The sequence below is a fragment of the Aythya ferina genome (assembly GCF_964211825.1).
Source record: "Aythya ferina genome assembly, chromosome: 6".
Taxonomy (NCBI): domain Eukaryota; kingdom Metazoa; phylum Chordata; class Aves; order Anseriformes; family Anatidae; genus Aythya; species Aythya ferina.
The window spans coordinates 6,344,823-6,367,187 of record NC_140303.1 but is presented as its reverse complement, the minus strand read 5'-3'; the positions used below and the strand labels follow the sequence as shown (position 1 = coordinate 6,367,187).

Below are 22,365 nucleotides of genomic sequence, written 5' to 3'. Positions count from 1 at the left end.
GCTTTTTCCATGAGATGAAAGTGTCTTGTGTCTAAAAAGAAATTTACACAGATTAAATTTGCCTGAACAATGTATTGGAATATTAAGTTACATGTATGTATTTGTGTATATATCTATATATAGAGAGAAAGATATAGATAGATATGATAGTTTTAAGCACTGTTCTACTTCAAATACTGTGGTTTTATTGGGGAAATAATTACAACAGATCGTAATTCTGTTGGTGACATCCCTTAAGTGTAATTTAACAGTGAACAAGAACCCCAAAATTCTCAAAGGTAAGATCGTATCACATAGACTTTTATGTTCTATTTTAGAAAACCTTTCATTACAAGGTAAAATTTGAAAAAGATGATATTATTTTTACTACTATGCAGTGGTTTTCATACTTAATGTTACCTATAAAATTACCTGCTGTATAGCGAAGGCTTCAAGAACTAAGAATTATTTTTTTTTTCCCATTTGCTATATGCATGAGCATAGGAGCAGCAGAATATAAAGAAAAAGAGGAAAAAAAGGTTTCACAGCTCAAACAGGCTTTGCTCACTTGACTGACACTCAGAGATGACTTTACAAAGTGACTGAGAATCTTTGAAATGTCTTCTCATGACTCTTGTAGCATTGAGTCTTTGGGGATGGGGGAAATGGATACTATTTGTAGTGACTTGTGTTAAGTTCATCAACATGCCCATGTAAACATTTCTAACACCGTTTGTGAAATCCATAGACAGGAAAAAGAAAGGGGGGAAAAAAAAAGGCAAAATCTTATTACTAGTTTTCTTCTACAGAGAATAAAAAAGCTGTACCAATATCCAAAGGGACACCAACAACATTTGTAAAATTCTTTATTCGTGCCTGTAATACCAACAGAGTCAAATGCAGAGAATGTATATCGCTTTCTTTCAAAGACCAGAGTGATGATATGAAATTTAAAGAATGATGAAGATTCAAAGAACAGTTACAGTGCTGCTTGAAGAAACCAAACCTTGTGTGCAATTCCACTCTCTATCAAGCACACACACAAAACCTTAAGTAAATACTAATAAAATATTGCAGAATATCACTAAAGGCTACAAATTCCAAAGGCAGTCTAATCTACATGCATTAAAATGATTTATTAGATCATATGGACTTCCAAAGGCTGTGGATCTAACCCTAATAGACTGTGCTTCTTGATTTCAAATTCCAGTGGCCTTTGCCCTTTTGCATCAACCAGGAGCTTCTTCCAAAAATAATTTCCTGAATGTAAATGCCCGGCTGCAGTGGCTGTTACTTGGTGCATATCGTTCAAAGAACTCAACCTTTAATTAGTTAAGAACACACAAAACTTGCAACTTCTCATAATAATGAAGTAAGTCTTCCATATTTTGTTGTAAGTTTCAGTTGGAAATAATTAATATGGCTCACAGGCTACTCATGTAAGATGACAGAAGAGATTCTTGCTCCCTCTCCTGAGAGGCCTAACGTTTCCAAATTGTTTCTGAACAAGCATCTTTCCAAGAAGCTGTTTCTCATTCTTTACTCACCTTAAGAAAAAGGTGAGGAACACCATCCTCTTAACTGTGTCATTATCTGAACATCAAGCAAATATCACAACAGGATGATGTGATAGCTGTGTGTGGTATCCATGGAATAATATATTGCATTCGCTGTTACAAGCCATTGATTTATTGTCACTCTGGGTATGTTTGGAAGAGATTGCTTGAATAATAAGTGTGCAGCAAGTCTTGGAAGTAAATTTAACAATCCATCTGCATTAAATAATATTTGTATTTGTAGCAGATTTCTATCTAGTGTATTTTAAATCAATTCTGTCAAAAGACTATGGAAAATGCTTACAAAACGCTTTATTAATTAAAGTCATGAAAACAGTTAATTGAGTAGCAAGTTGTTTACAACTGTAAATATGTTGTAGTTGCCTGAGATGTTTCTTTCAGCATAGAAAAAGACGACTGGCAAAACTCAGAGGTTTGGCATTGGACACTAAGGGTATTTGGTTAAAGGATCTTCAAACTTGCATCTTGTCTCTACCGATGTCAATGAGAATTTTGTCACTTACTTACGCAAGTGTGAAGTCATCTTTTTCTTATCTGAAGTCTTGACACAAGGGGTAATTATGTTAAACTGAAGGGCCAGTTTTCTGATTCTGGCCTCCAGATTGCGTGTGACCTTGCACAAATCAGTTTAGTACTTCCCATCCAGCAGCTTTGGGAGTACTAATGGTTAAATAGCCTTTATTATTTCACAGAATCATAGAATCATTAAGGTTTGAAAAGACCTCCAAGATCATCTAGTCCAACCATCCAAATCTGTACCAATGAAAGCAGCCACCTGCCTGCCCAGCTGCTGGGCACGCCTGCACCATGCAAAGCAACCCTGTACTGGGACACTGGAGCCAACTTCGGGTGAGCTGACATGGATGAGTCCCTGCTGTCAGTGCAACACAGAGCCATGCAGCACAGCAGCAGGGCTGCTAAAGGATGCGTTATAATCTCGTTAGCCTGGTGCTGTACCTCAGCTCATTCAATCAGAGCTCTCTGTGCAGTACTCCAGTGCATGCTCAGGTTAAACCTACAGGGTTTGCAAGCTATCCCTCCTGTTCCCTCTCGTTGTCCCCCCTTTCCCCACCATTACATTTTCTTTCTAATTTTCCACTCAGAAGATAGTTAAGAGAACAAAAGTTACGATGTGCTAAGATGCTGCGGTGATGAGACCTCTGCAAGCCTGTAAGGAGCTGGGTAAAAGGTGGCAAGCGGCAGAGGTTACAGAAATGAAGTTATTTAATTGCTGATATTATGTGGTGCTGTTCGTAGATGAGACAGATAAAAATATTCAATATTCTTGTTCGGCTGAAACTGTTCATTCCAGTTCATCCCCTCTGATTGAGAAGAAATGAGCCTTGAAATAATGTGTCTGTCTGTCTGTACCATTGACGCCTGCTGAAAAGAATTTGTCAGACCATGTGTTTGTGGGCTCTTGGCTGAGCTGCTGGAATGACTCCTCTCGTTCACTAAATGCGGGCTTGTTTTGGTGCTGAGTGACACAAGTTTTGCTGTGGAAGTCACATCCAGTGGCTTGGCCTCTGATCACAGAGTCAGGATTTGACTAACTTTTTCCAGCTAGTGAGATGCTGTGCAGCCCACAAGTAGTATCTTGAACTTTGAACGACGTGGGACGAACAATGTTTAATTCAGACATCAAAGAACAGACTTCTTTGGAAAGGAGTCTTTCCAAAGGAGAACTGAAAGTTATCCCAGTTAATAGGAGTTAATTTGCAGTATTAAGCTGTGGGGTCATTGGCAGACCACCCAGGACAGGATAGTCTTGCTGGATGCTTTGTGATCCCTCTGTCTCTCAGTGGTTGTTTTACCTTTCCAACTACTTTATCAAATGGGTGAAGTTAACCATGTAACACTGTGCCAAAACAAAGTGCAAGACAGCTCTTAGGTTTGAGATACTAGATCGTAGTAGGTTATTTGTGCACCCAACTATATATACACGCGTTTCCTTGTTCAGACTCCTTGCTGAGACTGCATCCCATACTGATACAAACGTCTGATACTTCTTGATGGATGTGCCTGAGCCCTGGACTAACGCAGCAGCCTTTGCCAGTCCCAAACCTACAGGTGTACCCAGCTCTGCTCAGTGGGGAGTACAAGATCTCAGGTAACTCTGACCACAGAAACCCAGGTCTTACTCCTGGTCTTATCCCAGCCCCTTCACCAGTTCAAATCACATGTTAGTGGCATACCAGCTTCAGCTTTCTTTTATTTAATTTTTTAGCAGTACCTGATCGTAAGCTTTATGCATTGTTTAGACTCGTGCATCTTATCCAATTAAATATTTTCAGTCTTTTCAGTCATTAAACTTTTAGAAATGTTCTTATCAAAACATCTAATAAAAAGCAGTCAAAGCCTCTGTATAGCAAGCTTGTGCTGTCCCAGTCTGTCTTCCAGCTAAAATATTCTTTCCACTGCTGTATTTGAGGTAGGAGTGGATATCTGGAATTAAAATTAAGTGGAAATTAGGCAGACTGAGACTTAAAAGCAGAACAGTAGGCCATAACCTTAAAAAAGGCTCCTGAGCCATGCGCTCATGCTCTGGTGAATCTCTTAGTAAAGTGTAAGCATTATACAGACCATCCATAACTACCCTTTATTTCAGCTGGAGTGTTCTGTGGTGCTCACGATTCCCTCAAGACAGTTTTTTCCCCCAAGAGAAATTACTTGTACCATGTTAAAGGTTATTCTTTCCTCCAGAAACCAAAGTTAGATCAAGGCAGAGTTAGAGGTATCATGGCCTATGTATACTGTGAATTAAGTCATTTTTTATTTTTTTCTTTGCCATGTGGTTATAGATCATATTTCTAGTTATGGAAAAAAAAATCATTTATTTCACCCCCCATTTTTTTCTTGCCATTTAATCTGCTTAAATCTCAGTGTGTGCAAGAGTTCTGATTTTAAAATTATGCAGTTGAAAACCTCTTGATATGTAGTGGAAAGGATATCAAATATTGGACAGTAGCCTTAGATATGACAAGATAATTAAATAATCAGGGTATTGGATAATATCTGCAGATGACAAAATATTTATTATGTACGGCAATCATGAGGACAGTTCTTTGTCAGTAAATGAAACTCTTCTGAAAATGATTTTCTCATTTTAGTGACAGCTGAAGACATTTCGTGACTTTATAAAGGAACGTGCTTGACATTTGTGCAGCAAAAGGTGCTGTTGGTGTATGAGAGAAGAGCACACAGGACTTGATCTCAGCCAACAAGGCAATCTAAGAAAATGAAACCGCCTTCTGCAGCAGCAGCTCTGATCCAGTCCCCCATAAACCTCCCCCAGGGCTGCGTATCCTCAGCACTCTCCTCCTTCAGTCCTCGGTCTTTGCCCTAATGCAGCCTCTCAGGCAGTCTGTACCCCAGCTTCTTTTCAAGCTGTTCTTCTTCTGGCTCATTTCCTATTTGAAAATCCCCTCAGGAGGCAATTCTCCTGCCCGCCTCATTAGTGCACTGCTGGGTTCAGACTGCACCGTAAGTTCGGGGCCCTTTGGATGTCCCCCCTGGGCGTGCTGGGCAGGCAGGTGAGCGGCGCATGAAGTGGAGGACATCCTTTATGTGAGGGGGCTGCACGCCTGTCAGCAGCTTGTCCTTAGGGCTGAATTTCTCTGGGTTTAGGAACTGATGTTCCAGGCAAGGGTTGAGTTTTTGCAATTTTCTATCTCCTGTTTTATCTTAACCTCTTTTGTATTGGAAACCTTAGGACTGCTTTTTACTTTGGAGAAGGGAGTGCTATGGGGCGATTGGGTCCTTACATTGCTGGTATTTCCCTGTGTTGTTTCCATTTGTGTGGCAATTTATTCATGGCTACTGCTTTGCCTGCTGTTGTCCTCAGGGCTCTTAGTTTTGGGCACATCGGTGGCCATGTTACCTAGCAAAAAAGCAAAATCACATTAAATATTATCACAAAAGGAGAATTCTCTGTTCAGAAAGAAGATGGCGTTGTCTGCAGCCTCGCATCACGAGGAGGCCTCGCGTGACACATCGCAGCGCAGACCCCAACCTTTGAGTTTATTTTAGAAGATATCTGAATTTAAAAGATTTACCATTTTCTGTCTGCCCAGCTTCTCAGCTGACTGTAATTCTGGTGTGTGGATTTTCGGTCACAAATCTCTTTTGATCCTCTTTGCAATATTCTAATGCCTCATGCTTGGTTAATCTCCTTGCTGTGCTGCAGGCCTGTGCCGTGTTTGCAGTGTCCTCCAGTGCTTTGAGGGGAATTTTCATTTCACAGACAGAAGCAAAAGGTAACGCTGCCCTTCCCCCCAGGCTCCTGGGAAGTATTTATTACTGCTGTTTCAGTTTTCCTTCATGATGAATGTGTAGGGCTGCTCTGGTGATTGAGCGCTTGGCTGCTACACGCACCACAGCAAGAGTCAACATTCGGAGAAGTTTCTTGAAAACAGAAAAATCCTTGTCGCTGCTGTGCCACCACGATGAAGCCACTGTTTGCCGTTCCCTGGGGAGCACAGTTTACTCCTCTGTTAGCACAAAAAACAGGTAAGGGCTTGCCACCAATGACTCCTCACTGACTGAAATGGTCATCTTCCCTCCGTGGGAAGAAATTCCACTGTTAACGAAGCATTATCTGAAATGACAATTAATACTCAGAAGTATTTCTGTAACATTTCTTGGCTTCCTCTGAATTCCAGCACAGTTCCCGCCTGTGAAAAGCCCCAAGAGCATTCGGAAAGCATTAGTTTTTTCAGTATAATTCTCTTTGAGTTTTAGAACAACCTGAGAGAATCCAGTATGGTGAAACTGCTTGGCATGAGTCACAAGATACTTGCAAAACAGTCTGGAATTTTCAGTAATTTGTTGTTTTCCTTTCTCTTGAAAGCATTTTTTCTCTTAGTTATGCTTCTGGAGCATATGGTGCATATAAAATGAGGTTCTACATTACAAAAGTATCTCAACCCACCAAGCACTTTTATCTGGCGTGACTAATAATCCAACTGTCAATGAATCGCTGACTTTCTCTTACAGATTTAATGTCCTATATGTAATAAGCTGCTTGGCGTCAACCTTTTGTCCTAAAGTCTTCTTCCTTAGGCCAGACTCCGGCCCTGCTTTTATCTCGTCATATATAAGCCATGTATTGTAACAGTGCTACAAAAGACAGAACCTAAACCAGACAGCTATGCTTTTCAGTTCTGAATATGCACTGTCTTACCAATGCTAGTGGTAAAACTGCTAAGCGATGGCAGAAGCTGGGAGATGGATAAAAATGATGGAGAATGGATGAGGTTTATTTCAATCAGGCATCAGGTTTCTGACTGGGAAGCAGAAGTAAGGAAAGCAATTTCAGGGCTTATATTACAGAAAACAGAGGACAAAAGCTTCCTCTTTCCCACTTAATGTTTTTTTTGAAACTTTGTCATCCCTGTTCCCCAAAAAACACCAACATATTTTCTTACTGTGGGCTTTTGAACAGTATTTCAATGAGACGTGGTATGATATAATTTCTTCAAAATATTACAGGTTTTCTTAAACAACCAATACCCATTTTGTGAATTAAGTTTTGTTTTTTTAAAGATTCCTCAGATTGTTCTAGACAGACTTCCCAGACTTTCTATTACTTTCTAGATTATCAGCTAACACCTGTGGAAGCAGAAGTACCTAACATCTATTACATTCAATTGACTAAAAAACTGTGCTGTATAGAAACATAATTTGGTTTATAACCCCTCTTCTGGTTTCTTCAGTTTTTATTGCTGACAATTGTTTTCTCCCATATTAGCACCTATATTTAATACCCACACCTCATATCTCATTTGGTGAGGTCACACCACCTTTATAGTTTAACATACTGTTGCAATTAACTTCTTAGCATGTTAATAAGTATCTAGATAAGTATTGAAGTAAATAATGTTGTTTCTTCACAGAAAAGTTTGCAAACATGGTGATGTAAATCGTTCCAAATGTTTTAACAGAGGTGTTCCTGCTGGTGACTGGATAAGATTATGAATCACTGCAGCTCAGCCCTGAGCCTCAAAGACACCGATGCCTATGTGGAAGTGTGAGTACGTACGTAACACCGAGCACATGCTTCAAGTTCTACTGCTGTCTGGGGTGTTTCACCCATATTTTGGAAAAGAACAGGTCTTTCCCCAAGTATTTCACCACAGTCGCAGTGAAGACTGATGGTAAGTCAGCTATGCTCACGCAGTGCTGAGGATTCATTATAACGTACACGAAGCTTAGTGAACACACTGCTGCCTTGTGCTGTTCTCATTTCAGCTATACCAGTGTGCGCGTGTTAAGTAACAACAAAAAAGAAGCATCAAATTTGTAGCAGTGGGTTATGTATTATGTTTTTAATGTTAGAGGTATCTTCATGAGGAAAGTACAATTAGGGTTTACATTTATATTCGTTATTCAAAGTTTAAAACTGTTGAACCATATTTGAGAGCAGGAGGATGGGACGTTCCAAAAATAATCCTGATCTAGAAATCAATGTTGTGCCCTAAGGTTTGGAGCAAGCGTGCAATTGCCACTGTGATGTACTTTTGGTAGTAACAGGGTTGAAAACTAGGGCAGCACATTTCTGTGGCCTGTGCTCAGGCTTGCTCCAATCACACTTGTTCCTACTTTTAATCAATGTGGTTGCAATACTTGAAAGTATTTTAAGAAATACTAGTTTTAAGAAAGGGCTTTGGTAAATCACAGTTGTATGTAGAACATAAAAGCAATGCATAATATAAGAGAGACTCAGGAAAAAGAAAAATCTATAGCTGGAACATTTATCCATCAACAAAGTTTTAATTAAAATAGCCTCCTTTTAACTATGCACGCTACAGAGCATGTTATTGCTCTCTCCAGCTCCCTGAAAGGAAGGGGTGGGGAGCTGGGGTCGGCCTCTGCTCACAGGTAACTGGTGACAGGACCAGAGGGAATGGCCTCAGCTTGTGCCAGGGGAGGGTCAGCTTGGGAATCAGGAGAAAATTCCCCTCAGAAAGAGCAGTCAGGCGTTGGGACGGGTTGCCCAGGGAGATGGTGGCATCACCATCCTGGGGGTGTTGAAGGAGGGGCTGGACGTGGTGCTTGGGGACATGGTTTGGTGGTGACATTGGCGGTAGGGGGTGGTTGGAGCAGGTCCTGGCGGTGTCTGCCAACCTCCATGACTGCATGACGCCAGGCGGGCTGTGGCGCTGAAGCAGCCCCGTTTCACATTTGGGTTTGGTTCTCACCCCGTGTCCCCCACCTCAGCACAAGGCCGTGCCTGGCGGAGCTGTGCCCCTTGCTGGTGCGCAGGAGGCTCTGGCTGACGAGAACTTCGCCATGGAGCCCTTCAGCACCCCACAGCCCCCTTCACACCCCCCCCCTCCGTGTCACCCCGCGGGGCCGGGGCTCTCCTCGGCGGCTCCCCGCGACCCTCAGGGCCGGGCGGGGGCCCGGGGACACCCGAGAGGGCCCCGGGGACACCGTGAGGGTGCCGGGGACGCTGAGGGGGGAGCGGCCGCTCGCAGCCCGCCCGTGTGAGGCGGAGCCGCCCCCGCTCCCGCCCGCCGCCGGCTGCAGGCGGGGCCCGGCGCCGCCCCGCGCCCGCAGGAGCAGCCCCGCTGCCGCCGGTACGTGTGGGGGGACCGGGGGGGGACCGGGGCTGGGAGCCCCCGGCACGGCTCTGGGTGGGGCGGGTGAATGAGAAGGGGCCCCCACACCCCGGGCTGGAGGCTGAGCACGGGCAGGAGCCGGCTCCCGAGGTCCTGGCTGAGCCCAAGGCGAGCAGCCGGGGGTCTGGGCGCTACCCCGGGGAGCCCCGCCGGGAGCTGCTGAGGGAATTTGGGGCTGGGTGCCTGGGGAGGTTCAGCTCTGCCTTCCCCCGAGGCGAGGCGTTCCTCTCTCATCTCTGCGCCTGGGTTCCTTCAGTCCTGGCTGCACTCCCTGCAGGTGGAGCTTCCGAGCAGCTCAGCATCCTCGGGTGCTTCACCCCTGTATTTTACAGCCTCCCTCCGAAGCTTTGCCTGACAAGGGAACTCCATTTGGTCCGGCCGTGTTGACTGAGAAAGCAAGTTGTGATGGATGCCAGGCACCCCGTGCTTGTCTGCGTGCAGGGGGTGGTGAGTCCGTGACTCTCCCTTGCCCGCAGTCTGTCAGACCAGCCCTGATGAACGCCTGCTTGCTTGTGTCCTGGGGGGCACAGCCACCAGGCGCTGAAAAGCCACGCACAGAGAGCATTGGAGATGTGTCCTCCACGCTCCGACAGCAGCAGTAGTACCGACGGCTGCATGGGCTAAACAGGAGCAGGTCGTGTCAGGAGTTCTCAGCATCCTCCTCACCTCTTCTCTCCGGGCTGCTCTCCAAGCTGGAAGCAGCCCTGGCAGGCAGACCGCTGTGCTGAAGGCAGGAGGGAGGGTTTCAGGACAGGCTGAGCAGGGCACACTTCTACTTAGATGAAATGATGGAGCTACCAAGCACATGGTGCTCTCAGCCTCTCACAAGGCTGCTTCCTGGATGGAAACACACCTGACTGCTGAGAGCTGGACCTAATGGCACGGCTGTTTCCTGAGGTTTTGCTATTTTGATGTAAAGGCTCCTTGCTTCATCTTTAATGCTTGCTGCATCAACCATCTTCTTATTGAGAAGCCTTTGGAACCGAGCTAGCGGTCATGCCTGGCTCTGGAAGGGAAGAGTGAAAGAAAAGTGCTCCCCAGTCCTGTGCTGCTGCCCCAGTCGGCTACAGGCTGCCTTGGAAGCCTGCAGGAGTTAATCGCTTCTAGCCGGGGCGGGGGGAAGGCTTTAAAATTCCAGCGTGTGCTGCGAGATAGCCAGGAGACTTTCGCTGATGCGCTAATCCTGCCGGCACAGCGGTTGTTTGCCTCTCCGGCATGCAGCCCCTGCAATCTGCAGCTCTTATCTCGTGTCGGCAGCAAGCAACACCAGGGAGAGGGAACGGCGCTGTGAGGGATGAGGCGCTGTGCTTGCTCGTCATTGCCTGCGTTGTTTTGGTGTATTTGGGTATTTCAGTGATTGCCTGGGGGAGCTGAGTCTTGGCAATCGTCTTAAAATAGCATTTTAACTTTCTTCTCCTATGACTAGAAAGAGACTTCCTCATGGACGCGTGTCCGTGCCTCTGCTCTGTAGGATCTGCGGGAAGCCAGGTGTTAAGGAGAGGCACAACCATAAACCTGCTGGGCTGGCACATTTTGGGAGGCCCCGCCGGGGGCTGCTCTGCACGGGGGAGCCTCTGAACCCCATGGCGCTGGTGGGACTGCCCCCGTGTTGGTGCTGTGTCCTCGTGCCTGGCACCCCACCTCGCCAGGGAGAGGGAAGGCAGCCTCAGGATGAGCTGGGCTCCTGCTCCTCTCCGCTACTGCAGGGAGGAGGCAGGCATTTCATGTGGTAAGGCACAGCCCAGAGGTACCTGGGTGCCCCGAGTGCTGCTCGGTTTACCTCTGCTGTTAGCACCTTGGGTCACCTGTCAGCCAGCACGGGTGGCTCTGATTGTCCCCATGGTGTGCTTGTCTGGCGGGCATCCCACGTCAGCCTGAGAAAAAGAGTTTGTAATCTCAGTGGAAATACAGGGAAATTTTGTTCCCTTTGTGTTTAATTTTTCAGATTGTTTTTAGAATAAAAAATATATGCTACTTTTGAAAGGCTGAGAAATGCTGTTGGGGCTGGCTGCACATCCAGCTGGCACACATAACCGCTGGCCGGGTATTTCTGCCATGTGCATCTTGTGGGTAGTTTTGGAGGCCCCGCTGCTAGTTTCTGCTATTGACAGTGGGGAGGAGAACTTGTGCTGAACAGTTTCTAACATTCCTATCCCTATTCTGCAACATCAATATTATACATAAATTTCAAACTCCTCTCTCCATCAGCCCAGGAAACTGTGCTGCTGCTTTTTCATAGCCCAGGGAAGCAGGAGGCTTCAGTTTGGCTGGCTTTATTACGACCGAGTAATGCAATTCCCCTGGTAATGGCAGCACTGATTGTCCGACCGTTCTCCCTTTGTGCTTGGATGATGAACGGTCCAGGTCTCAGCATCTGTCTTGGAGACGGAGAAAATCAGAGAGGACTTTTAAGCTCAGGCACAAGATGGGGCACTCCAGATGCTTGGCATCGTACCCGTCCTACAGCCCAGCCGGACCCACAACCCGCACTTGCTGCGGCAGGGGGCAGAGGGCTGGCACCCTGCGAGTGGGGCAGGAGCCCCTTGCCCCAGCAGTGGCCCCGCTGCACGCCCAGGGCAAGGAACTGGCCGTGCATCGCTGCAGCCTCTCGCTCGGTGTAATTTCTGAAGTGCTGCATCATCCTTTTGTGTTTGACAAAGTCAAACGCTGGGGGGGGGAGCAGGCGAGCAGGGTTCTGCAAGGACAGCTCGTAGAGATTCATCTACCTTTGCGACGACACACAGCTCTGACACCTTCCCACGTGCTAAGTTTTATTTCTCAATTCCCTTTGCAGAGTCCCAGCCGTGAAGCTGTCTGTGCTGCTCTGGGGACAAGGGGGATGATTTGTTAAAAGCAGACGCGTTGCTGGTAAGTAGCACGCTGAGCTCCCCTCATGGGCACTGGGGAAGAAGCTAAATGCCTCCGCGCTGCAAGGAGCCACGTTGGAACCTACAAGTCTGGGAGGTGAGGAGCCCGGTTCCCTTAGGGCAGAAATCACCCACTGCATCCAACTGGGCAAGGCTACGCTGAGCTATCTTGAAAGTTTTGATTATTTTAATGCTAAAACATCTTTATTTATCTAAATAAAACTGCAGCTATGCTATTAGTGTCTCCCATCCTGTTCCCCCCTCCTTCTGTATTTTGTATGGCATGATAGGAAACTGCAGGCATCTTTTCAATATTATTTCCTTCAGCAGTGATTAGAAATGGACTTAGCTTGGCAGGAAACACTTAAGAAGGCCGGCAAAGAGACTGCTTGGCCCTCTCATGCAAGGTGAGTTCAGCATGGTGCAGCTCCCTCAATATTTTCTGTCTTTGCGTTACCACTGTGCATGGATGTGTAGTAACAGGTGAAACAACACCTCAACCTGAAATTCCAGGGACATGTTTTCAGGACCCTTTTAGAAAACAACACACAGCGTGTATAGAATTGAAGTTAAATGAGGTGTTTAAAAGCTTATCGACTACACGTCCACCCAAACTGAGCACAGCTAAGCACTTGTTGATTTAGCTTGTCTGAAAAATACATTTCACTTACTATAAAATTGGTCTATAAAAAGAGAATATCTGTTACGGCTTGTAATGCTGCTGCTTTAACTCCTGGTTAAGAGTGGAACAGAACAGGTGGCAGCACGCTAACTTCTGCCTTCAGCTGAGCACAGAAGCGTGTCCAGCAAGCAGCTACACCCAGAGGATTTGGCCCGAGCCTTGAACCATCTACGCAGGGGTTCCTGAAACGCACCTGGCCACGGGTTAGAGCTTGGATGCTGACACAGATTCTTATCTGACAGTGTTGCCTGGAGCAGTTACCGAGTGAAGCATTGTGCCAGGAGTAAAATGAACTCTTGCCCCCCACCAAAATGTGAGTTTTGAGCAAAAAGGCATGTTAAACTCTGGGCCATAACTTAACACTCTGGAGACGAGTTAGGTGGGGAGGATTTAAACGGTGCTTTCTTCCCTGTGTGCAAGCAGCAGTTGTCAGAAAAACAGGAAAAGACTGAGGGCAACTTCACGTCCGACCATTTATGCACCAACAATTATTAACTCACGTAGAGCAGGCAAACTATAAATCACACCACACCGACTTGGTAAGGACTGCACTCTATAAATAATGAAACGAGCAGCAGTCTAGAATTGAAACTGGGGTCAATAACTTTGCATTAAGCCTAACGAGTAATCAATTTGAAGCAATTTAGTTGTCTTGCATGTCTTGCACTCCAGCAGTTTTCCAGCCCACCCCTTTCTCTGCACAGGACAGTCACACCAACGTTTGAGTGAGCACAAATGAAAAGGCAGAGGTGAGAAGGTGGGAACAGAGGTCAATCCTCAAGAGGAAGATGCTGGCCTTTCTTTTTGCCTGTTTTAGGAGATGTCTGTCCTCCTTCTATCCTCATTACCTCCATCTTTCTGATAGATGCTAACTCATCTGTTGTCCCTTAAAAAGGGGGAAGGAAATCTCCAAGTTGTAGGAGCAAAATGTCTTAACACGATAAAATGCGAACTAAAACCGGTGAACTAAAACTCCTCTGAAAAGTGCCCAAAAATGATAACATAGAGAAGAACTTGGCTCCAACCTTGGATTAAAAAATCCAAATTCAGATGGTCGTTAGATAAAATGTCGAGATGAAACTGACAGAAATACCTGGGTATATCAACTGGGGCACAGAACGTCTGAACAGTATTCAAAGTACGGTAGGGGAAGCTGAGGTTTAAGTCTGTAATATTTGTAGTTCTGGCTGAGACTAAGGAGGTCAAGAGATCTAACCTGAAACTTCTGTCACCAGCAGTGCAGTGAGAAGGGCAGGCTGGGTACCACGTGTGAAGCTTGTGAATTACTTTGACTGCTAATACCTGAAAGCTGCAATCTTTATCCAGTGCTGTTGGTGATTCTGTCCCATAGTAGATCATTTGAGATACGCATTTGTCCAGATAGGCAAGTGGAAATTGTTTTATTAATGTTTTATTAATGATAAATATTGAAATTAGATGTGTGCAAGAAAACACTATTAAAATGTTTTGAATTATTCAGAAGTCTGAATTGCATTCAGACATCTCCTTGGCCTCTGGTCTGTAAGCACTGTAAGTTTCATTAATACATGGGGTTGAAAAACAGCTATGAGCCTCACTTTTTTTTTTTTCTATAAACCTCCTCAGGGATATATATGGTTTCTTGTGCAGTGAAGAGAATCCTTTTTGTTCATTTAACAGCAAGTTCTTAAAATAAAAATCTCCCCAGTAGTTTAGCTCTCCTCTCTGCTGAGTGAAACTACCAATGCTAGCAGCAGGGTCTGGCGCGTGCTGCATCGTGGCAGTATGGACAACAGAAAATTACAGAATTTTATCAGAATGATTTACAGACGGTTTTCTAAAATGCCGAGTTGTTCTGACACCGAGCAGATGATACAAAAATGTTTGTACCTACCTCGTGGCTTCAGGAGCCCTTCAGGGCTGAGTTCCTGCCAGGAATGCCACCCACCGCTTCCGAGCGCTGGGCTCCAGGTTCACCGACTCCTTCCTGAAGAGGCAGGGATGTGCTCAGGAGCTAGCAGGAGGAGGAGGGAAGCTGCCAGGAACCTGCCTCTCACCGGCCAGTGGCTGGGCTGGGGAAGCCCTGTCCTACCTGCGAGGACTGCCTGCCTGCCTGCAGACTGATTGCCTCTGCAAAGATGTGCCTGCGATCAGCTTACCGGCTTGGAGCCCCTGCTTCCCCCAGGAAATTAAACAAATAAACAAGGCTTCGCATCTTTGCCGTAATTATGTTTTCAAAGGCTGTTTACAAAAAATGTTTAACTTTGGCTGACCTTAGCACAACGTCATCGCGTGAAGCTGTAGGGAACAGTTGGTCTCTGTGCAGCACAGTCTTTATTTTGGCTGGCAGTCTCTTAACTCTGGGTCCACTCATGCCAAGCACAGTCAGGCGCAGCACGAATTCTGCTTTGCCTGCATAAAGTAGCCTGAGCACCAGCTCTGCAGCCTGGTAAACAGAAAACATGGAGCAGAACTGGGGAGAAAACAGCTCTGGGTCTTGATGAGTTTGACAACACGACCCTCTCACATGTTGAGAAAGGGGAAAAAAGGAGAAACTTCTATTAGCAAGTTCTTGTGGAGCACATCTGGAGGTCAGGTGCCTTGCAGAGCGCTTGTTCTCGAAGCTGAGCAAGGCTCCCTGCATTTTAAGCAACCTTAAGTAATTTTAAGTAATCGTTAGGTGGTTGTTGCGTGATGCTTTTGTCAGTAGGGGGTGGGGGGGGTTGTTTGTTTTCATTTTTTTGAACAGCATCGGTCTCTGGAGTTAAATGGGATTTGTTTACTGATCGAGGAAAATAGCACTGCGTAACCTGTTTGGAAGAAACTTCTTTTTCCCTCTGGCTTTGCATTTGTATTGCATACAGACCATTATATATGATTTACTCGTTCACACCACGTACTGGGAACTGCACTCAAGGGCAGCTTGAATTCAAGCCAGACTTTGCCTAATAATTGTAGTAGATGGATGTTACTGATAAGCAAAATGTTTTACGCGTGCCATGCGCAGTTGGCTCTACGAGCTTCTGTAGCAAACCCAGCTCTCCTGTGAGCTCACTGAGAATGGCAAGCTGTGTATTTCATTTATATGAAACACTGTTTTGACAGATTTCTCCAGAAGTAAAGAAGCACTACGGGGGACGTTCTGTCCCTTTGGAAGAGCTGCAGCCGCTGGCGAGAAGCAGCAACGCTGTGCAACGACCGAGGAAACCATTTCCAGGTTACCCAAACATGCCATTGAACTGAATTTTGCAGCTGCATCTTCAAATGTACCATGGGATGCATCAAATCCAAGGATGCCTTTCCAGGTTCTAACGCCATCCTGGTTGAAGGGCGCAGGGAAGGTAACGAGGGATGCACCGGGGAGAAATCATCGCTGATAGCAGTGATGGTGGACGAGAGGGGGCCGTCGAGCACCATAGTGCTGGACTATGCGCACCGCCTCTCCCACGAGATTCTCGATCAGGCGGTGAAGCAGTGGGCAGTGACGGAGAGCAAATACAGCGACATTCCCTTCATCGAGAGCGACGTGCCCTGAGCCTGCACGCACAGTGCTGTGCTGTCTGCTGAGCAGTTCCACCCGGTACGAGTGCAAATGAAGTAAAATCAGCCCTGACTTGAGCACAGTGCCACTAGCTGAAGGCGTTTGCAAGGAAAGGCTGGAAAAAAATGCCTTTTAATCTATATTGCTAAGAAATTACTTGGATTACACTAAAATCTGTTAATCGAGTGTTATTTGTTATCAGCCGTAAGTTGAGTGTAGTCTGTCTTCATGTTGAGTGTGATCTGAAATAAGTCTTAAAAAGGGAGGAGGAAAATAATGCAGCTGCCTTGCAACTGAACAAGCACTGCCACGGAGGCCCCAAAGATGCTTAAGAACAAAGCCCGGATTATTTTTATGTACTGCATAAAAAACCGTACGGCCTGTTGGTAGGTGGAAGTAAGGACTGTATGCTTGGCAAATCTGTTTGTGTTCTGCTGAAGTGAAACCAGGTTCTTCTATGTAGCAAAGGTAACTGCTGTCATGAGTTTTACTTTTGATTCTTTGACCAGAATAAGCCTGTAAACCACAAAATAATGAAGGTGACAAGAAGCATTTTATGAAACCAAATAGTATTCAGGGAACCATATGGATTATGATACTTCTCAACTTCCATTCTGAATAGAACCAGTGAGAAACATTACAATATTGATAAACAGTGCATTATAATTAAGGTAACAGATGCTCTGGCTTCTGTACGTGCATGAAGTCTATTCTCTAGAATCCCGCAGCAAGACAGTTTAACATCTGATCACTGTGTTCAAACCAAAGCTGTTTACTTTTTGTTGTTGTTGTTGTTACAATGCTGGGGTTTTGTTTTGCTTTGTTTGTTTGTATTGTTTGTTGTGTTTTGTTTTGTTTTGTTGTGGGTTTTTGGTGTAGCAATGTTTTAGGAGCGTTCATTTCATGGGACTGTGGTGGCATTGCACTGGAATTTCACTCCAGTGTGACGCCCTGGGGACAGGATGCGTTCCTTCAGCTCCTGCAGACTCATCACGTGCCCAGTGATAAAACCATTCGGTGATGCAAATACAAACTACAGGAACCTCGAGCCTGAGCAGAGCACTGAGCTAGTGAATAAGCCTTAGGCCCAACGCTAAAGGGCTACCACATTCTTGAGCGATTTTATGGAGCTTGAGTCCTCACGCTGCGCCCTGCTTCTCCAGGATTTGAAGCCTGACCTACTGCACTCCTAACTGGGGTTTCGTGTACTGAGGAGGAGGTAAATTACTCATTTAAACCTCCAGTGTTGCTGACATTTTATACAAAGCACATGCCTCGTAAGAAGCTTGCTTTTTTTTTTTAGCACCTGTTTGCTCCTTTTTCTGTTACAGCCAATTTCACAGACGTCGATTTTTCCTAGATCAAAGTGCTTTCCATTTTATGTTGTCATTTTATAAGAAAAAAAATGCTTTCCATACTGGCAAAAACTGTTACTATTTTTAAAAGGTACACATAGTTCTAGTAACTGGTACAAAGTATGATTTTCAGGCAATGGTAAGCGAGCAGAAAGAGATCTGTTTCAATGGTTATTTTTAGCTTATTCTCACACATGACCTGAGAGGGAATGCGGCTCTTTTCCAAACTTTGTGACACAAACTTAATTACTTGAAATTCATTTAGTGGGGAGGTGGTTGTAGCAGGAGTAAGTGGCAAAAAATACTTTGTAACACAGCGCAAGACTGCCATTAATTCACACTGACCAGACTAGACCCTGCTCGTGACGCTGTTCTCAGGCTTTTGCTGAAAAAGGGAAAGAAATCTGCTTATGTTGTGAAGTCGTCTTCTTTGAAGTCGTATGTGAAGTGGCCGAGGGCAGTATGGCTCATTGAAATTCTGCTGCTAGCAGCGGTGTTCCTTTAAGCTCTAAAGCATGTAAAATGTTGAATCGTAACTTATGTTTGCCATATCTAAAAAAGCTCCAAGCTAGATGCAAGAGCAAATTAAAAAGCAAAAACAAAACACAGATTCGATCAGTATGCGTTAATTTGATGCCGCTTAAACAGAGTATTAATGTTCTTATCTAGCTAAAAGAAAACTTTATTACAAAAAAGCTAACCTTTCTGCAACATTGGCGTTAACTCAAGAGCTAATGCTGCTGAAGTCAGTAATTAAAGAAAAAATAAAAGGCCCCAACTCCCTAGACGCTGCTTGGCAGCTAGGTGGATATAGATGAGCATCAGGAAAATTTACTCACCTAAATGCACTCGCAAGATTTAGGTACGATCCGCCTTGCCCCCTGCACAGGTGTGACCGTGAGCTTCCACACAGCTCCTCTTCCCTCACGGGTGCTTGGATGCGTGGAACTGTCCTTAGTAAATAATGCCATTAGCCCCAGCAAAAATAAATAACTAGATCTGTTCAATGCTACAGCTGGGAGAGCCTGAAGGAGATTTATTCCTGGAAATCTGTGGTATACTTAAAAGATGCAATAGTGATACACAGTAATAATGAAAATAAAGGTTTCTATGCCCAAATAAAATTCCATCTGTCTACTTATCATTAGATTGTTCTCTGGTCTTGTAAAGCCACTTTCTGTGCTAAGTTGCCACCGATTCTTCAATTTGATTTTGTGTATTAAAGGCATTCCAGTATGGGACTGGCATACTTGGAAAAAACCACGTACTTCTATTTAGGAGTTAAAATGCATTTGCTTTCTGTTTTCTCCATGGAGCACAAGCATAGTCTGCGTGGGTACAATGTGACTGACTCGGTATCCTAATAATGGTTTAAAAGGTGTTAACTGCAGCACAACTTTGTAAAATTGACATTTCTGTAGTACGGCACTCCCAAATAAAACATACTGCACTATATTTTTACAATATCTTTTGTGGAAAATATTTTCTTGTGGACCAAATAAAATTAAAGTGACCATTCTGCTTGTAGGACTTTTATTTGATAAAAATGCACAGATTGGACAGGGTTTTGTTCCCATGAGCTTGGGATAATTCCCCTTCACAAAAATTCTGGAAGCAAATGAACATGCAGGTCGATGTTTATTCATTCAGAAGTACGCTTTTGCTGAAGCATTTTAGGTCCTTTCCAAGCACAGAAGGCACGATCCGTGTGATCCTGGGGATTGCTCTGTTTCCTGTTATTTAGAGTAGCTGGCGATTGCTGGTTTTGTACAAGAATATTGGAATGAACCAATTGTGTTTAAATAAATTAACCATAGCCATTGTTTAAGAATGTAAAATATTAAAAAATAAAAAGAAGGGGGAGGTTTGCATTCCTTACAGCACCCATGAGGTAGAAATTCAAGTCATACTTTCAGAAGTTATCCTAAAGGTTTTAACAAAGCCTTGAAAATAAATCGAGGGACTATCTCATAGCAAATACGTACAAGATAACAATAAATGGCAGCTGAACTTTTACCAATTTTCTTTTGATCTAGTGACAGTGCCAAGTGCCATTTCTTTTCTTGATTTTGCTCACCTCAATCTAGAAGTTCACCCTGATGCTTGAATTCACGGAACTTTGTTTCCAGGCAGCAGCTTCTGGGCAGGAAGGAGCCCGAAGCCAGCGCGGACCATCACTGTTGGAATCAAAACCTGCCCGATGTCGAGAACTCCACCATGGCTCTGCCTTTTTTAATTCCCCACTGCTGATACCTGACTGTGTTGAACCAAAGTCGCCTTCCTTTAATGTCAGTGGTTCATCTTTCCTAGGTCTTCAGAGCCAAAATTGTGTATTTGTGACCTATTACTACAAACAAACTGCAAGAGATACTGACTTGATTAGCCACAAAAAAAAAGCACGCAGCCTTGACACTGAACAAAGATTTGTAGCTGTGTTGCATACATAATAGAATTATTATTTTTTAATCCAAAAAAGATCATAATTGTATCAAGGGGCTCTGGTTATGTCATAACTGTCAGTGTTGTTAGCATCACACCCCAGCAACCTTTAGTGAACACACAGTGAGGGGTTTTTTGCCGACAGTTTAGATGTTGATGCCCACAAGCACACTTGCTAGGCTACGTCGTGTTAAAGACCTACAGGACTTGTGTAGCAGCAGGTGCTTTGTTTTCCACCGCTCTGCATCATCAGTTCCTACTGCTTTTCACCAATTTTCCACCCAGCAGACAGGGACACTTCCAGTTGAGGATGTTCGTGGATATAAATGAAAGTGAACCCAGACTGGTTGATCCAGCTCAGCTCCAGCCCCCTGCAGAATGAGGGCTGAGCTGGAATTTGCAGCAGCAGCAAATGTTCCCCCTGGCACTCAGACAAGTTCTGAGACAGCTACTGCTTTGCCTGTGAGACCAGGACAGGCTCTAGCAACGCTCAAAATCATAAAAAACTCATTATGCAGTTCAATCAATGGCATTAAAAAAAAAAATAAAACGGTTTGACAAGCAAACAGAAACGTGCTCTAGCCTCTGGCAATATTATGGCGTTGGAAACAAGGTCTGTGTCCCGTGGCAAGACTGAATCCCGACCAAATGTTAAATCAATAGAACAATTTCTTGCTCTCAGACTTACACTATGTCAGTCTGTAAGCGTACTTTAGTTTTGCTCTATAGAGAGGAACCTGAGGCACAATCCTGGTTAACAGCTCCCTGGCAGAGCCAAGAACACCGAGGTCTCCTTACTCCTTGCTTATTAGGTCATCCCTTCCCCACGCTGTCTCCCTGCTCGGTTCCTCCTAACAGCTGATGCAAAAAAAAAAAAAGTTAATCACTGTCTAACAGCAGTAAGAAGAGCAATTTGCCTTGAAGTCATTTTTCCCCTTATTAATAAGAGAGGTGATTATTTTGTCGCTACAGTAGCTTAAGAGAAGAGAATGTACCTGATCACAAAAAAAGCAGACTTACAAATCTCCGGCTAGCTAGAAGGCTTGTCAAGCTTTACCACACTGCTATTCATTTTCATATCACAAAATTAAGCACTCGTGTAAGATGTCAATGGGCTCCATCATTACAACTTGAGATCGTTGTTTCCCAGAGGCTTAAAACAATTGTCCACAAATTCATCGCTGACTTCTTCTAAAGCAGCTGGCTTCCATCTGGGGGATTGGTCTTTGTCAATCAGCACTGTCAGGTGGGCATAAAAACACAGAAGTGGCTTGTGAGTGCTTGCTAATTAAGATGGCTTCAGATTGCATTGAGGTAGGCAACTGCAGTGAATATTTGGGGGAGAAAAATGGGTCTGCTCCAGAGAAGACAGGAGTTGTAACCTGTGGGCTTCTGCTCTCATCACCTGGGCACAGCCCTGGGGGCTGCCGGGTGGCAGGAGGAATGCTGGATGGCTCCGGAAGAACCCAACCCTGGTGAAGGTTTCTGGCCCTTTCCAAATCTTCAAAAGGCTTTTTTTGGTACCCAGGCTTTTAATGACCAGCCCTGAAATCAGTGCTTTCTGCCAGACCTGCTACCCTCAGCTGTCTTCTGTTCTTTCATGAACTGGTGACAGCATGCACGATGCTCCTTTTGGACAAGGGCTATTTATTACAGCTCTGTGCAAAACCTGACCCTTCGTAGGGAACAGCAAAGGGCCTTAAATTCCTAGGGCTAATTTAAACACATTACATAAACTAATCATTGAAATAATTAATGAGGAAGCAGCTCAGCAGAGTATCTTTGGGACAATCAGGAGTATTTACTTGTAAATACTGACAGCTGCTGCAGACCTGTGGATTTAATCGTGAAGATGTGTATAACCTCAGTAGCCATACTTTACACCGTGTCCTGGGAAGGGCACAACTGAAAATAAAAATCACCAGTGAATGACCTTAATGTAAAAGGTTACTGAGACAATACCAATTCTCAGAAAGCATTCCTGGTATCACAGGAACGTTGAAGGCAGCAAGATGAACAGCTGCACTAGCAAACAACAGCAAGACAGAAAAGTTGATTTGTGTGTAAAAAAGAACAATGGGAATGGAATTTGAGCAGGTCCTTCAGGGCTTCTTTCTGGCTTCAGGACAACCCATAACGGTACTATTCGAAATCTGAGCTCATTTAGAAATATTTTTATAATTTCAAAAAGAACAGCTAGAGTACCTGTGGCTCCCTAGGATGCATGAACCACCCAGATCCCCTTCTCAACACACGCTGCCCTCAGATGGGTGCTATCAGCTTCTGCTAGGGAGAGGCACCTGTGTCCTAGCAGACCTCCTGAC

General features: G+C 44.7%; 2 protein-coding genes across 9 annotated transcripts in view; one reads left to right on the top strand and one right to left on the bottom strand.

Annotated features, from left to right (window-relative positions):
- The first annotated feature begins 530 nt into the window (after positions 1 to 530).
- Positions 531 to 20,139, top strand: LOC311438825 (small membrane A-kinase anchor protein). Of its 7 annotated transcripts, XR_014694337.1 has the most exons (6): positions 531 to 3,666; positions 4,667 to 6,065; positions 7,499 to 7,584; positions 11,973 to 12,142; positions 12,376 to 12,452; positions 15,812 to 15,968. XR_014694337.1 is itself a non-coding variant. In XM_084523709.1 (3 exons), the coding sequence occupies exon 3, from the start codon at positions 15,978 to 15,980 to the stop codon at positions 16,239 to 16,241; it is 264 nt and encodes an 87-aa protein (XP_084379835.1). In that variant the 5' UTR covers positions 11,973 to 12,142; positions 12,376 to 12,452; positions 15,812 to 15,977; the 3' UTR covers positions 16,242 to 20,139. The 7 variants fall into 7 exon arrangements, 1 of the variants encoding a protein (XP_084379835.1); XR_014694338.1 differs by lacking the exons at positions 531 to 3,666; positions 4,667 to 6,065; positions 7,499 to 7,584 and adding an exon at positions 7,720 to 9,136 and having other exon boundaries at positions 11,973 to 12,046; XR_014694339.1 differs by lacking the exons at positions 531 to 3,666; positions 4,667 to 6,065; positions 7,499 to 7,584 and adding an exon at positions 7,720 to 9,136.
- Positions 19,119 to 22,365, bottom strand: part of HIBCH (3-hydroxyisobutyryl-CoA hydrolase) — a 42,008-nt gene continuing 38,761 nt past the window's right edge. For both annotated transcript variants that reach the window (XM_084523706.1, XM_084523707.1), the window contains one exon: positions 19,119 to 21,280. In XM_084523706.1, the coding sequence (XP_084379832.1) occupies positions 21,165 to 21,280 (116 nt within the window). In that variant the 3' untranslated portion in view covers positions 19,119 to 21,164. The remainder of the gene's footprint in view (positions 21,281 to 22,365) is intronic.